This window comes from Anopheles funestus, chromosome 2RL (assembly GCF_943734845.2).
Source record: "Anopheles funestus chromosome 2RL, idAnoFuneDA-416_04, whole genome shotgun sequence".
In the NCBI taxonomy this organism is placed as follows: Eukaryota; Metazoa; Arthropoda; class Insecta; order Diptera; family Culicidae; genus Anopheles; species Anopheles funestus.
In genome coordinates, this window is record NC_064598.1 from 2,075,268 (window position 1) to 2,092,172 (window position 16,905).

At 46.3% G+C, this 16,905-nt stretch overlaps 1 protein-coding gene and 1 non-coding gene across 3 annotated transcripts; both read right to left on the minus strand.

Moving 5' to 3' along the window:
* Positions 1-10,142: 10,142 nt before the first annotated feature.
* Trnas-aga (transfer RNA serine (anticodon AGA)) lies at positions 10,143-10,224 on the minus strand. Its single transcript has one exon. It is a non-coding gene; the product is annotated as a tRNA-Ser (tRNA).
* Positions 10,225-12,077: 1,853 nt separating this feature from the next.
* Positions 12,078-15,928, minus strand: LOC125760717 (trypsin-1-like). Of its 2 annotated transcripts, XR_007418034.1 has the most exons (4): positions 15,658-15,928; positions 15,140-15,597; positions 14,265-15,075; positions 12,078-14,170 (listed from the first exon to the last, which is right to left on the minus strand). XR_007418034.1 is itself a non-coding variant. In XM_049421117.1 (3 exons), the coding sequence occupies exons 1-3, from the start codon at positions 15,716-15,718 to the stop codon at positions 14,779-14,781; spliced, it is 816 nt and encodes a 271-aa protein (XP_049277074.1). In that variant the 5' UTR covers positions 15,719-15,928; the 3' UTR covers positions 12,078-14,778. The 2 variants fall into 2 exon arrangements, 1 of the variants encoding a protein (XP_049277074.1); XM_049421117.1 differs by having other exon boundaries at positions 12,078-15,075.
* Positions 15,929-16,905: the final 977 nt, after the last annotated feature.

Below are 16,905 nucleotides of genomic sequence, written 5' to 3' on the forward strand. Positions count from 1 at the left end.
AAAAGAATAAACCTCTTCCCGATACACAGTATGTCACCCTGCCTGTATGGCCACTCTTCGAACGCGATCTCTCGCTGGTCTGCACTTCCGTTTTGTGGTGCTTACTTTGCATGTCTTTTATCGTTTATTGCCGGGGTTTTAAAAATCACCCCCGACACCATTGAAGCAAAAATTGAGAAATATCTTTCAATCTTCATCTTTAGAAGGCCCTTAGTAGCAAGGATCGGTTTTGATGACGGGTATATTGTGCAAGTGTTAGCACTTCTTGAATATTGATTGAGTCATAAAGTAACGTTCGTATTTAGGGCAATTTTTGACATGTTGCGGTATTAGGGTATTATAGTGGATTTTCACAATTAGAATGAATTTTCATTCCCGTCACAAAATATATAAAAATTCCGAATTTTTTACCGCAAAGCTTTCAATATTGAGCTACGCACGAAGACACAAAGACTGTATCGATTGGAAACAAATAATCAATGAAATCGTCTCCTAATCGAAAATGCAATCTTCCTCTTCGTGGGAACACCATTAATGGGGGAGGGAGGCTTCGTTTCGATGCCGGTTGGTATTTAGTGAACGACCACAATAGCCAAAAACGAAAAGCCGACATCTGGTTCAAACTCATTTATCTCTCGATAATGGTGCAAAAGGTACCGATTTGAAAGCCGAACAATCGGAAGGAATCGAAACAAAGCAAAAAAGCCAAATAAATATGCAAAGCGAACGGAGCGAATGCCGCCGCTCGGTACCGGCTTTTCCTCCCGATAAGCACTGATAATGAGTTCGTTAAATCGAATCAAACACCACAACCACACACCATTCCACTGGGCGGGTAATTGTATCGGTGAATCACTCCGCGGTGGGAAAACTTCACCACCAAAAATGCATGGCGCAGTTTCGATCGGTGGTCAATTTGTTAAAAAAGCTAAGCAAAGCTCCCCTTTTCCAATTTCGGTTGCATTCCGCCATTACTCAGCAAAAGTGCAGACTTTCATCGCCAAATCTTTCACTCATTGTATGTTTTTTTCTCTTTCTCTATCGAAAACGTTAATGTTTTCAAATGTTAATGGGCGCTAAAAATCATATCGGTCAATTTTGGTGCAGATGAAAACATTCGTGGAAGTCGAGCGGGATTCACACTCGGAGCATATTTTATCACATTGTTAGCTATGAGCTTCTCGCTTTATCCGCCAAAAACCCATCGCAAAACGTTAAGATAGCGGGCATAATTTCAATTGCCTCTTTCTCCCACGATTCACGCCGGGCTCCGGACATTAAGATAACAGCCAAGCGAGAATTATAAATTCGTCCAACAAAAAAAAAAATCAAACGACACAAACTGAGAATGTTTTGGGTGTTTTATTTTCCGCCACACTTAACACGTGTCAAAACCGGGCCGTTCCGGTTTGGTGAGGGTTCCGGATTTGGAGGACCTAGTTTTCCGATAAGCCGTCTAACGTCTGACTGAACTTTGAGAAATGATTTTCAAATCGTTGCTTCTCGGTACACGGCCGCGAACGCCAATCCAACGCTGCATACCGAATTTTTCCGGATAAGGTCGGAACTGGTATCAGCTAAAGGCACCAGGCAAAACACACCGTTTTTACCACTTGCTGCAGTTGCACACACTGCGGCCCGTAGAAAGTTTGGAAAGTCGTTTGAACGATGAGGGCAATGAAATAGCCCAGCGGAATGATCACAGGCACACCCGCGACCATTCGATCGCTTTTTCCACCAATCCATCGGCAATGATCCGAATGGTTTTCCGGACGAAATTGAATCTATAACACCCTCCCCCTCCCCGGGGTTGTGGGACACTCCCCCTCCGGTTCCCTGTGCTTGAGTCTTGCGAACAAGCGCATTAATTGCTCCAGATAAATAATCCGATATTAAAGCTTGCTGCTTGCCACACAATTGCCTTTCTTTCCTTGGCTTTCTTCCTTCTCCCATTTTCTGGTACAGTTTACCTCGACCGTGACAATCGCATTCGGCAGATTTAATCATCCTCTGCTTCGCGTTTTATTTTGATTGCCCGATGGGTGAAATGAAAGGAAAACCCCATTGGAGCGAAACCTCCTATACCGAGGTTTCCCGAGGCACCGCGCGCCAGTGGGATATGGTTTTTTGCTTTTTTGGTTTGCGAATTCTTCCCCGTTAGCTTCCGCTATCTCAGAGTCTCTTTACTCGCTGTTTTCTGTCGCAAACAATCGCGGGCCAATCTTTTGGGCTGATCAAATCAAACCGGCTGAAAGGCATGCCGGTTACGCTAATTGAGTTCCCGTGAGGTGCTGTATGAGGTTTGCTTGAGTTTTCCATCCCGTGTAATGATTTTGCATGTCACCACCGCCACCGGAACGCGGAGTAGACAAAAGACAAACTTATTTTTGGGGATTTTGTTTTTAATACATTCGCGAAATTTGTGAAAATTGCAAACAACTGGGCAAACAGCTGCTGCCAACTAACTAACGGGACGTTATTGTTTTGTTTTTGGTTTTCCTTTTTTGGGAAAGGGAGCAACATTTTAACACCAAACGAACTGTTAAGACATTTGCACTGTTTGGTTCGTTCTTTGGACTGAATAACCATCTGTTACCGTACTGTGACCTCAGGGTTTGTAATAGAAGCAGCATACGTAAATTTGAAACTCGTACTTCATTAGGAGTACGACAAAAAAACAGTAAATAAAACCTCAATCATGAACCCAAAACGAGGAAATCCGCTTGTAAATAGAAAAAGAGAAAAGAAAAAATCAAAAAGAAATGTTTGCACCGTCCGGAAGTTCGTAACTTGAACCGGGAATCATCCGAGAAGCCATATACATACAAGCCACATTCTTCGGGCCACCATCTTTGGGGAGGGATGGAGTGCAAACTGAACGGAAAACGAACGAACGATTGAGCATTTATGTTGGTTTTTTGCAAGAAAAAAAAATGCTGCATGCGTGTGGCGTGAAATGGTTCCAGTCATTTGAGACAAATTTGTAGACAGCTAATTTTAGATCCATGCATGAGTCGTTTAACCTCTTTTTTTCTGCAACATAGAATTGACTTGTGGAAAAGCGAACTGTTTGAAATTTATTGCTTTAAAACAATGTTCAGCTACGTCCTACTCCACAAACGGAGATAGTTCTAGTTCCTTTCCAATGTTAGTCAAAGTGTCCAAGAAAGGATACTCCCCACTGGTGCTGTATATATCGGACCGAAGTGCAAATTAGACATGATGCTTAACAATTTGTCACCATTGCGGGACCATGCCAAGTATCATCATGCACTTTTGGGGCAAATCGAAATCAACGTGAAGAGCGAGTGGCAGCAGCAGTAGCAGCCCGAGAGAGAGTGGATACGGATGGATGGCCTACGGTGACTTCACACAAACAGCTCAAATGTCAAAACGAACAGCTGTTTTTGGGTAAGAACGGCGTGAGGGCACAGATGTTGTGTTCGCCAACCGCACACCGCAGGGCAGGAGTTAACCGAGGCTTTACCGAACGCTCGATTGCTCGTACCTACCGTGACCGTGGTTCGGAAATGGTGCGCGAATTTTCCACTTCACCTGCGGACAGGACATTCCGGCATTTGTCGGTCGGAAAATCTGCTCACTTCCCGCTCCGGCTGGCAAGATGATTCTGCATTAATTTGAGAGCGCGCGAGAGCAACAAACGTGGGGTCGTGAGAGAGATCGTGTGTGAGGAGCATTGTGTTGCGATATTGCGCAGAAAGGCGTTTAGCTTCTTCATAGTGGTTTGTTGGTTTGCTGATTGCATACCTTACGGCGCTGCAATTCTTTAATCGCTCCACACAGCTGAACCCCCTTTTTCTGCGATCGGGCAGTTCGGTGGTAGGGAAATGGAACAGATATCATCACAATTTCGTCCAAATTGAAGGGCAATAACCAAACTCGTCATTTTGTTTGTTTGGTTGACTTGAAACAATCATTCGTCCCGGTTGGTTACACAGTCACGCAACGCAGAACACACACGCGCGCTGCACGAGTGGTAAAACAAAAATGCCAAAAAACACAACACCGTTTGAATCTTGTTAATTAGACCCAGAGACAGTGCTGACGGTGACAGTGCGGGGGTTGGAGGGGGGAAAGCAAACGAAAAAAAAGGTGCACCTTTAACGGGTCAATTTCATTCGATTAACAGGTGTTAACTGCTCTAGAAAGCAGATTCGTTTACCGACCCGTTCGAGCGGGTCCGCTGGTCTTGTCTTTTGTAGCAATAATTAGCAAACCGAACCTGGCCTTGCCAGGCCCACATAACGGGAACCCGGCCGGGGGCACGTTTTGGTTTACGCTGCATGAGTTGCGCGTATATTATCCAGTGTTTCTTACTTTTTTTGCAATATCGACACGCGGCCGGCCCACGGTTAATGGACTTGAATTGCGAATGTTTCCACCTTGTCCAATGAAAGCTTTCCTTTTGCGTGGAGATTCTATTGAGAGATTTCAAATTTTAAAACCAGCACCAATTGAAACCTTAATCTATAATCGTAAAACTTATCGTCTAGACGGATTTTCAACTTCCAATTATTTTTGTATAAATTATCGGACGTACGCAATATTCCCATATTTTATGTCAAATGAGCAGACACAGCGAATCTGAAATATAGCCGTAAAATGGCCGTTGACGTAGTTTTTTTTCTTTTGGTTAATAGAAGATTAGCTATTTACGATCAAAAGGAATGTCTTGGCCGGCTTTACGCCGTCTCATCATCACCCTTGATTATCCTGAAATATCTCACCTCTTAATATCCGGATGATGAACCGTGAGCAGTAGCACAATTTTGCCGACCAGATCTCATCGTCTTCATTTCAATTCGTCTCAGCACCTGGACCTTACACATAAACCAAACATTACCGACAAGACGTCAGAGCTTATCATCCGCTTTGATGCTGCAATAATCGTGGGTTGAAGATGTACCTACCGGCGTACGGCTATTTGCGCACTTCCAAGAGTTCCCGGTCCGGGGGGAGGCATTCGTGCTATTCCTTTTCGCAATCGATAAAGTAATCTTTGACACTGGCGGCAGTGTCAGTGAGGAACAGCTTTCTATTTTCTCATCGCTGTCTTGGCTAATATTTCATCGGATGTGACGAATGGATAAGAAAAAGCACCAAACCAGATACGGTGCCTAAGGAGAATGGTCATGGTCAAGTGACAGAAGTACCCGCTCCAAGTAACTCTTGGAACGCCAACGGCACTAAAGCTCATTCGCTTCGATAGTCGGAAGCAAACGAGCGGAATAGCTTCATTTATCCACGTCCAGCGAATAGACCCTCCGGGTCCTTCCCCCAAAACCATCCATTGCCGAGAACATCATTAACTCCAATCCCCACTGAACAGTAGAGCGCACCCAAAAGCAGAACCCCTCACCGGAATGGCTGAATGCGAAATCGATGCCCATTTTCCCTTAAATGTAGCTGCAGATTGGACATCCGACACCCCCGACATCACACTGCTGCAGACGGTTTGTGGCCCGGCCATCGATTTGTTTCTATATTTGTCGTTCGATGGTTTATTTTTATTTGGCATGCCGTCTCGTCTCCCTTCGGAGTTCCTTTCCCAAAAATCCTTTAGCGGTCCGCATAATTCGCGGCAAATGTTATGGCAAATGCTGTACACGATCAATAATACCGGCCCTGTTTGTGTGTATGCGTGCTCCAGTTGATGCCCTGCCAGCGGAACCATGAGTTCCGGTTGATTCCACATGATCCAGTTGCCGTGGGAGGGAAGTCTAAATAGGAAATATGTCGCCTGCTCCTGCACTCGAACACAATGGTCACAATGATACCGCCGGTGCTACCGTTGTTGATGATGATGATGTTGGTGATGGTGGTGGCGTATATACGATTTTATGGCTTTCTTCCGGTTCCGGTCCAGTTCTGTATCGGCCATTCGTCGTCGTCGTCGTCGTCGCCATCGCCATCGTGACCACAGGAAGGTGTTAGTGGTTCCCATCTATTTGCAGTACCTTGATTCCAAGTGTGTAGGATCGACTTGCGAATAATGCTGTCCCAACACAAGCAACACTGTTGGTAAATGCAATGATATCATATCGATCGGAAATCAGCATTCAAAATTTCATCATCCTGGGTTCGGAGGTGTATCCGTTCAATTTGTGATACTTTCGTTCCTCAACAAATCGAAAGATGCATATAACACGCAATGCGAAATTGACATCTGTCCTCCCGCGGAGTTACCTTACATGGCTGTAAAATGTAACTCGACTTCATTTCCATACGAATCGAGATGTTTTATGGCTACCGTAGGGAGTTTCCCGGTGCCCGGAGCAATACTTTTCCACGGCGACGATATCCACCGGTTGCGGAACCAAAAGGTTGGGGTTTTTTGGCTTCCTGCTTCAAGCAAAACCGCCACACGGTACAACATCACAGCAAAACATTAAAACCGGCAAATAATACCAATATAAATAATAATAAAAATCCATATCCGATTGCGCAATCAGGTGGGAAGCAGTGGCGTGCGAAATGCCATATTTTATAGCAGGTATCCTGCGACAGCTACACCTCGTCCGGGAGGAAACGGCGGTACCAGCAGACAAGCACTTTATCTCGTTTGCTTGGCAGAAACCAGCACTATTACGCTTTATATATGTGCACTTGTGCGGACGGAAAGGACGCCAGATCCTGGCAAGGATTCAGAATCCAACATTTGCCACCTTTTCGGGGTAGCGTAACGGAGGTTCTAGCACCAGTTGGCAAAAGGAGGTTTGGGGCTTTAATATGTAATGGGGCTTTGTTAACCTGAGGTGAGCTTTATGCTTACTCGCGCTGCTTTCATATGATAATTCAGGTGCAAATGGAAGCACTACGAAGGCCTACGACGACCAACGGATCGACCATGGAATATGAAGCAACGAAGAAAAGAACTCCCTGTCCCGACTAAAGGAGGTGGGCATCGTAAAGAATTGTAAATGGTATAAAGGGCTGTCTCTTGGCAGCAGTAGTCACTCGGCTTCAGGCCTCAGTGCATTAGTGTCCGATTATGGTGATATTTATTGCATTAAAATAACTGCACGGAGTCGGGCTATGATGCTATCTCATGCAAATCCCTTTTGAAATGGTAACCGCAACGGTTTAAAACAGCGATTTGAAAATCTTATAATCCTCGTTTATCCATGACCTTATTTGCTGCAACAGGTGTTTCTCACGAAAACGACATACAATTTCCAAGAGTCTGCAATAGATTGCAATATATTTTGTACGCTTTCCACTGTCGAAATGAAGCTACTCAGACAAATAAGCATAATTTTTTTTGGAGAACATTCAACAAAACACAAAAAAGACCTCAGATCGATACACATAGGATGCACCGTTTCAATGACGTCGGCACCATCCCAGGCCAAACTTTGCAAAAGATGGCCGACAAGCGATAAAGTCAAAAATTTAAATATAATAGGCACCGATGCGGCACCGTTTATCATCATCATCGTCATCAGACGTTGTTCGTTGTGATGCGCCACGTCCTCTTGCATGCAGGTCGTTGCTTCTGCTGGTGCTTTTATTTGGCACATTTCCCACACGAAACACGGAAAAAACTGCAAGCCTGGCTTTAATCAGCCAAATATCGATTAGCAGCCTTACCAAGCTAGTATTCAAGGGAGGTCGGGTTTGTTCTTCAAACTGCAAAGGGAAACTATTTCGGGTGCAAAATTCGTACCCGAGAATTCTTAACCTTTCCTTCCGAGCGCAAAACTAATCGAATGAAGAACGTTTGCTGGTTGGTTTTTGGATCGGCATGCGAACAGTATAATCGGTCGGTATGTGTCAGTTTTAATTGTAATTTCATTCTATTCCTCAGTGTGCACCACGGGGAAAGCTTCCAGGTTCCTAGTTCGTGCAACTATTTTCGTGATTATTTTTAAACTTCGCACAAGTGTTGCATTGCCCTTTCGAATTGTGCAGCGAAATGTGTTTCGAAGCAACAGAGCGAGCTTTCTCGGTGGGGGAGAACGGTTTCGTTGGATAAGTGACATCGATTTTTCATTATCTACCATTTCCGGGTAGCTTTTTTTTCGAGTGGCATCCAAACGCCTTCCGATGGTTAAATCTAAATGGATGCTAGTCTAACTCCGTTGCGAAGGGCAAACAGTCCTTTTTGGGTAGTGGAATTCTCGAATGGATAATCGATTCTAAAGCTTACCACTCGACTCAAACACAAAAGCCATAAAACCGTCTCACACAAGACAGTGGCACGAGGGAATTCCCTTCGGCAGATAGCATCTTCCCCGTACAAAACCCGAAAGGCAAGCCCTTCCGGTGGAAGCTTTATCGTTTCTGCAGCTTGCCGGTAAGTCGATGGTTCCCGCACGCCCCCCAAAAAAAGCCCTGCATTAAACCGACTCAACTGTGTGTGACCTGCTCGGTATCCGAAAAACATGCCATCCGGAACATTTTGGGCTCCGAAGCTCCCAAAGCTCCAAACCGAAGGGCTCCAACCGCGAGCGAGCGAGCCACCGAAGCGAAAGCTAATCGAATGCCGCCACCGACACGAATGAAACGTGCGCACGGCGCGCGCGTACCCATGGCAACGAAGGAGAAAGCGAAACCGACGAATAATTTCAGTCGATCCGATCGAGTGCGTCACCTCCTCGGCGGCTGATCGCCTGGCAAAAGTAGAGCATTGTTGTGGATGTCGTTGCCGGCTTTGAGCCCCGAAGATGTCCGGATTCTTTTCGCCGTTCCCCAACGTGGGGGGAGGCCCGAATCGCAACTATACTACACCGTACGTATGTGGGGAGATCATCTTCATGCGATGGCGTTCGCAGTTTCCCCAGCGTAGCACAATAACGGCTGCAGCCACGCGGTTGGGGTGCGAACTTATCGCCCCCCAGGCATGGTCGGGCGCGGTCTCTTGGCGCTGATTGGCAGATGGCGAAAGTTCGCTTTCGATGACCACCACTAAACTCGATATGCCAACACCAGGAGCGCAGCATCGTGCGCTAGTCGGATGCATTCTACCAGCGTAGCTGGTATCGCGCCACACCAAAAGGGGGCATATACAAGTATTGAAATCGAAGCGAATGTGAGTGTCAAACGGATCGAGTCATGTTCAATGCTACAGCACTGCGGCTTGATACGACGCTACCTCTCGCGCTACGGCAAAGCCTAGTAGCTACCTCCTCGTTAATCTGATAGCCGGATATTTTTTGTCATTTTCTCTGGAGTCACGAGGGCAGTCGATTCGAACGAGTTCGTCACGATAGAGTTTTGAGAAACAGTACGAAAGAAGTATTGAAACACACCACACCCGCAACCGACAGTCAAGATGAGAAAATCATGTGAAGGGCTAGCACATTGCGCCGGGTACCGAGAGTTGCATCCTCCACCCCAGCTCGTGCGTTGATGCGTCCTGCTCGCTGTGCTGATACGCTGTTCTGTTCAATCATTTTCTTTCTCGCGTTTCGACAGTTGCACAAAATTTGCATCCCCCCGAGAACGGTGAAAACACGCGGCATCCGGCTCTGACGAGTTCGCTAACCAGGCTTCAAAATGATGGCGCCACGCTAGTTTTATTTTGCAATGATCATTAACGCAATGGCTGTTACCGCCATCATCATGATCACTTTCGTCAATGGGTATTTTCGCTCCAATTTGTACCGATTAATTTATGTATTCTTCTGTCCCCGTTCACTGCAATGGCCGCTCGAATGGTTACCTCCGAGAAATGAACAAACTCCTCCGTTCCTGGTACTTTCGTGGATAGATGTTACGAGACATTTTGTTTTGTTTCGTAGATGCCGCAACGCAAAGCTAAAGGCGATGAGTGCGCGACAAAAGTTAGTTCCAGTCTTCACTTTCTGACAACTCGGAAAAAAAGAAACAGAAAATGTCGAAGTTTATTTTTACCGAGAGCCCCATCGAATGGTTTAAGATTGTTCGTAGGTACCCCATTTTTTGGTATTGACTGGAGTTTGCCACTCCATATAGCGAAATGATTTGTTTGTATGAATTCAAAAATGTATGTATACTTTAACTAAGCTTGTTTATTGTTATTGTTCATCTAACCAAATTTATGTCAGGTCTTTCGAAAGAAGGCAATAAAAAGTTCCAAAAAGTAATAAAAGTTTCATCACGGTTGTTCACAAAACAAAAAGAAAAAAAGGCTCTCGCCCCGCAGTCGGTAGGATTCGAACCTACGCTCCCAGAGGGAATCTGATTTCTAGTCAGACGCCTTAACCGCTCGGCCACGACTGCCTGTCGAGATGGCTGACGATTACAGCGTAATATTAATACAAGTCTCCAACTGGTTTCAGACGCAATTATCTTTCTTTGCCATCGTATCAGTGGGTAGGTAGCTTAAAGTGCATTCGTTGCGTTGAACAGATCGTGTGCGAATGAAACGGAAAATGATCGTGTCTTCATTCCCACTCGTCTGTGGTAGGTGGTACTGTATCTGCACCACTGCACTGCACTGCACTGCACTTTCAACAAAAAATTGCTTCTCCTCTTGCAATGCACATCGGACTTTAGTTCTTAGCTAGTACAAATGTACCGCCACGATCGCCTGATCTCTTGGTAGAAATGTTGCCGAAACATAATATTCTCGCGGTTGCACAAACCACCCACGGTGAAGGGCTGCTATAGGAAACTAGTTTAACGGTTCGTTTAAGGGATCGCTTCCTATTAGAACAACCCTTCCACCACACAACCAACCGGGGCCAGTTGTTACAACCGCGCTATAGTTGTTGTGCGTGTGTGTGATAATAGTGCACTTGCACACTACCTCCTGAGTCGCATTGGTGCATAGTGGCGTTGCGACTCCTGTGGTCGCAGCGGTTTCATAATACGCGCACGCGATAAAGATGCAATTGGCGTGGGTTTCACCCTTCGCGTTGCATTTCATACGGATGAAACAAAAGGGCTCGTTCGAAGCAGTCGCCCTTCGCGTAACGGCCAAGGGCCGCTGGCTAAAGGCGAACGATGGAGAATGTAGTTCGAAATAATAAGTAAGAATGCAATTGAGAAGCATCGTTAAAGGGAGCCTCAACGCCAAGATGCATCGCGCCAAAGTGCATCATCATTATTTTTACTCAGGGAAGCGCAACCTGTGCTGACTGTGTGTAATTAACACAAGCTTTATTGTTGACTAAAATGTGAATTAGTTCATCAACCATGATGGTTGTATAATTGCGCATGAACAGTTTTTTTTAGTTGACGAAATGTTTTTATTTATTGCTAATCATTATTGCTAAAATGTAAACTACGATAAGTTTTATCACACCATCGGGTTATTTATAATACATTTATTATAAATTATGCTGCAAATGAATTTCTAGAAACTTTTATTAAAATAATAAGTTTAGATCGCATCGCGCAAAATTCCCGCCATCAATAAGCAAACCAAAATTGTATGGGCGGGGCTTAGTTCAGTGAGTTGCTCACCCCTGCCATTGTGTGTACATGTGTTTGTAAGCAGGCTGCTTCGACTGGTACCAAGCGACCAACGAGAGGTAACCAGTGCACGATGGCCGATGCGATGGCGATGGCGAATCACGACGAGTTTCACTCGCCACGGCTCGGGATGAGTTTCGCGCGTAAATTTCACAGGTTTGTACCCGGGGCGCATGCATTCCGCAGGGCTGTTTGCTCAGTTCGTTTCATTTGCTGAACGTTCGTGGTCGGTTCGGTTATCGAAGACGGCGACTGCGATGGCGCTGTCACGTTTTCATCACGTCATGCCGAAGTTACCACCCGGAGCTCAGGCAGTATGGTGGACAGCGTTCAGGGTAGTGCGCATGGCTGTACACTGGCGGTCGCCATGGTTACGCGTCAAGTTCAGTGTCACGCGTTCGATGGCGGCCGAGTGAAATCCATGGTCGTGGCCTCATTTTGTTTGTAGCCCGGTTCGATGTCAGGGTCTTGCGTTGTTGCGTTGTGCCGCGGTTACCACCGTTGTTGGTGCTGTTGGTGGCGACGGTTTATTTCACTTTCGTTTTCTTGTTCCTACCTTTTTTAGACAAATGCCAGGGTAGCAGGCAGTGTAGCAAGATTCGCCACTACACACTACTGACTGCGGTCGTGGCCGTGCGCGCACACGCCGTCAATGACATGGCAATGTCCTTGGATGAATCTGTACCAGGGAGACATGCGCAGAGCAGGGCGCATTCAGTCAAGAGGGCAATCAACTCTGCTCGTTGCGGTTGTGCGGCGTACATAGGCATGCTGTGTGTATGTGTTTTTGTTGCTGTGAGTGCGTACGAACAATGAACGAGTTGCTCGATTACACGCGCAACGTGATTGCTAGGGGAAGGGTTTTTGATTTGAACGTTACAACCGCTGTACCAGAGTGTTGCTATGGTAATTTGTACTGTTCACACTCCACCGAATGCGAGGGACGTTTTTCGACGACAATAAATTAACATAACCATTTTATTTATTATAGGTACTCGAGATTTGAAGAATATTTTCGATAAACTAACAAAAATTAGAAAATATTTTTTTACATGCATGGAGATACAATTTTCGATGAAATTTCCGGGGTTTTTTGGGTGCAGCAAAAAATATCTTTTCGCCACAATATCATTAATGTGATTCGATGATGACCTGGCTCGGAAACATTTATTCAACACAGCTCATTAGGGACGCAGGCGCATGGCGAATTTTTGATTACGAAGTACCACGCCCGAATGCAAGTGTCGTATCGTGCCACACCACAGTGCCTGGTAATAATGTTAATATCGCCGTTATGCGCATGGGACAACAGGAAAATAACATTGACATTAATGATAATGCAATTGTTTTTGCCTTTCTTTTTTTTTTTGTTTGTTGTATCGACAAATGCTCCCTTGCTAATTGATTCCCGCTGTTGGTCTCTCGCTTCGCACGCTGCTTTTCGCGCGAATTGCAATAACGCACCGTTGGTGGCCGTTCTGTTGCATCGCTAGTATGCAATCTTGGTACCGATGTCGCAGTGCGAAGAAGTGCGATTTGTCTTTACATCGAACGTGCACCGAGCATCTTGGAGACGCGAGTGCAACCTCGATGAATGACGACGTCGTTCGAACGTGGATGGGTGGCCATTTCGATTTAGTGGTAGATTGAAACGAGCGGAAGATGCGAGAGCCAAACACGGGTGTAACAACGAACGCAACAAAGTTGCAGCCTTCGTTTGTTGCGCGCGTTCGTGAACCACATGTTCAATTTTGAAATCGTCCTACGCGGCCACCAGGCAAAAATGGAGGTACTACTCCATCGAACAGCTGCCGACTGTGTGTTTTTGTAGAGATTGTACTCACCACAGTGCGTCATCATCATCGTTGTTTCCTGCGCGATTGACGTCATCAGTCGGTGAGTTTGTTGTTTGCTCTGCGCGCTCATGCGCCTCCCGGCAACATTTGTATGCAAATTATGATAGAATTAGACTAGGGCGTCAGAACGTGGAGAGATTTGCTTTGCCACGTTTTTGGTCGAATCACCACCCTCGTACGGCAAGTTTTTCAGTCACACTGAGTCTCATTACCGTTGCCGATTGGACATAAACTAGCGTTAGAATAAAGGTGTGAATTGATCGAAACGAAATGAAGAGTAAGGGATTGTCCATTTTATTTAAAGCGCCGTAGTTGTTCGACTTAATGTCAAAAAAAAATAATTTAATCAGTAATTGTTTTATTCAGATTAGAAAATAAATGACTGAAACTCCACAATTAATGTAATATGTTTTTCCCATTGTGAGCCACAAAAGAGTTAGAATTAGAAGCAGCCACTATTGCGCGGACGTTCGCCTCCTCCGTACTCTAGAACCCTGTTACTTCGGTTCATATTTTTGCTGGAAAAATGGGTCCATCCCCTTCGGAGTTGCCAGCAGAACCGGGACTCGGCCGTATCCGATTCCGAACTGCTGGCACTCTTTCTTCGGACCGACAGTGCAGCAGCACCGTTGCGCCTTTCCGTCCCGGCAAACTGCCAATACCGGCGGCAAAGCACATCACGTTGAGGTAACCTTCTCCAGGTTCTGCGCTGTTGTGCGAAGATTCGTTCTTTTTCGACCGGGTTTCGACTCGATCGGCCGGATTCGACTCGCCCGTAATACCGATCGTGGAAGGGGGACGGACTCTGCTTTCACTATCGTTTTCTCGCTCTTTTTCTTCTCCTTGCCCGATTCGTGCATCGTCTAGCTTCCACGACTCCTGGTTGCGTTTCGCTGCAATAAAAGAACGCACATCGTCATCGCACTGTTGTTGCGCTCTGGCGGCGTCTTGCAAGAAGCGGACCGGCGGAACGCTACTTGCTACCACCTCCACAGGCAGCTGAGAGCGTCCTACTGCCCTGGTAGCGCTACCCCAACGAGACAATAGTTTTTGGAGAAAAAGGTCCGCCAGGCCCGCTAGGTCCACGATGGCCTTAACCAGAATTCGCCAGGGTTACTGCGTTCGATGGGCGTCGCGTTCGACCAGCACTCGTGATGAGTGCATGAACGTTCGTTTTTCGGAATCGAATGGGATCGAATTGAAGAAGTACGAAAAATTTCACAAAACCAACCCGGATCGCATGTAAGTGAGCAAGGTTCGCTGTTTCGCGCCATCAGTAACGCGACTGCGCGCACAACCATCGCTCCCCACGCAACAACAAAAAAAAACCGGTAATCAAAACCGGTCCGACGAAGATATTATCTTTCTTAAACAAAAGGGCAAGAATAGGGTTAGAATAGGCAACTCACAGATACCTGCTGACCAGAATCATGTGGTCCGGATAGTAATGATCGAAAATCATCGCTGTGTATCGGCTGCTTTATTGACCTTATTCACCTCTTCAACCCTCTTCAACGTGTTGCTCAATCCAGTCGACAAAGTAGGCGACACCGGTGAAGATGTTCGGTCGCCAGGGAGACGCACACGGGAAAGGTCCCCAAGAAACTAGCCCAATCAGAACAGGTTCTTCGCTGATACGCGTTCCGTTCGTTGTGACTAACGGTCCGCCGGAGTCGGCCGAGCAGGATGCTTTGGAACCATCCTCGGGCCCAGCACACAGGTTGGTTTCTGCTAGATGACTCACATCGTACCACAGCTGTCGACAATCGTCGTACTCCACGAGCGGCAGTACTACTTTCTGAGGGCGGGAAAAAGCAACATGGAGGTCCGTTTTCGTGTATCGAAACATCTGTACTACTTACTCTCAGTGTGTCCGGATATTCCGGAACCAGTGCCGGTGTTACAGCTCCCCATCCACTAACCAGAGCACTTCCGCGGAATGATTCATTCATCGCCGGCAAGCGGATCGGTTTTACGTGATCTCCCAGCACAAATGGCACTGCAACACGAATCAGTGCAATATCGTACGGACAGATTGTCCCACAGTACTGATCGTGCGTGATCATACGTTCGATCTTTCTGCGCTGGTTATCTTCCTCTGCGTCCAGGATGTTGTGTGCACCGGCCACTACCTCCGTAAATCCATCTGGCGTATAAGAAGTTTTACAGTGTGCTGCCGTTAGGGCCCAATCCTTGGTTAGCAGGGCACCACCGCAGAAGTGCATCGGTGCGATCGCGCTATTATTGTAATTCCACTGCAGTGAAACCTGATAAGGCAACTCGTGTGGTTCCGCTTCCTCTCCACCAATAATCCTGTTGACTGATTGGGGGGATGTTGATTGCAATCGTGTCGGATTTGTACGCGTTGCTGCTCACTTACCTGTTGCGCTAAGTACGGGGCTCAGGGCGAAAGTAAAAACGCACCAAAGATTTAAGTTCATCGTGACCAGAAATACGATGCGCCGATGTGCAACACAACCGAGACAGCAATGGTGCGATTCGATTGCACCATTTAGCTATTTATATGTGGCGAAGACATCAAGTGGCCAACTAACCCACTAGGATTTGTAGCTAATCTACCGTTACTGTCTCCTGATTAACTGTTAGGCTCTTCCGCCTTTCAAACGACGGCGTTCGAACAGCAATATCAGTAACACATTCAACATTTTAATATGTTTTGAGATTCTTTTCCATTATAATTATATTTATATTAAATATATTTATATATTCCTGTGAAAATTGAAATAACCGATGCTGAAGAAATTGAAGAATTGTTCAATTAATTAAAAAGAACCCGTAGTGAAAATATGCTCTTTTAACTTATGCTTCAACGGTCTAGTGTAGTTATTTTCGTGATGATAATGGACCTTTTTAGCCTTTTGCTATACAGCCCTTAATTGAATCTTTATTAGTGCCATATTTATCGACAGCCCTCATGATACAAGGAAAAACTTACTGCAATGCTCGCGGGGGATTGTAAGGCACACAAAAACCCGAAGTTCACCTATCGCTTCGCATACTATACTGCTAACGGATCGGGTCGAAAAATGAAAACCAGTTCGCAGCACCACGGAGAGCAAACCGTCGACAATCGTAGGGGAAGGTGCACGATTGAATAAACAAAACCGGCCGGGCCCACCGGCCGGGCGCGTGGTCGCGTCTGTGGTCACCCCGACAAGGGTTGAAGACATTCCTCCACATCAACCTGCTGTTCTGCTACCGGGGGATTTACGAAATCTCGCGAGCTCCGGCCCCAACCAACTGGGGAGCATCGTCGCTAGATGGTGTTGTCACGCCTGTCACTTCGGTGTTCGGCGATGCGCCCGCACGGTTGGGGTTTTTGGTAGTGGGGGTTTTGCCACTTTGCCAAAAAGTTCGTAATTTTGGGTAACATCAATGTCGTCGAGGTACTAAAATTTTGGACATCTTCTTGCCTGCTCCACCTCCCTCGGGGAGCGTGGTGCAACCAGGAAATGCAACCGAGTGTCGTATGATGGTGCATTGGAGCATGTGCACCTTTCGGGGGTGCCGGGCAGAATCTCATTATCTCAGTTTCAGTTTTCTACATTTTCTTCAAAAATTTTATCCAATATCACAGGAGCGTAGGGTTTCGGAAGGTGGCATTTTC

Excerpts from the sequence above, each read along its gene's own strand:
- LOC125760717 (XM_049421117.1), bottom strand. The coding sequence starts at position 15,718 with ATGAACTTAAATCTTTGGTGCGTTTTTACTTTCGCCCTGAGCCCCGTA. Across the intron at positions 15,598-15,657 it reads CCCCGTACTTAGCGCAACAG|TCAACAGGATTATTGGTGGA; the intron begins GTAAGTGAGCAG and ends CCCCCCAATCAG. Across the intron at positions 15,076-15,139 it reads AATATCCGGACACACTGAGA|AAAGTAGTACTGCCGCTCGT; the intron begins GTAAGTAGTACA and ends TCCCGCCCTCAG.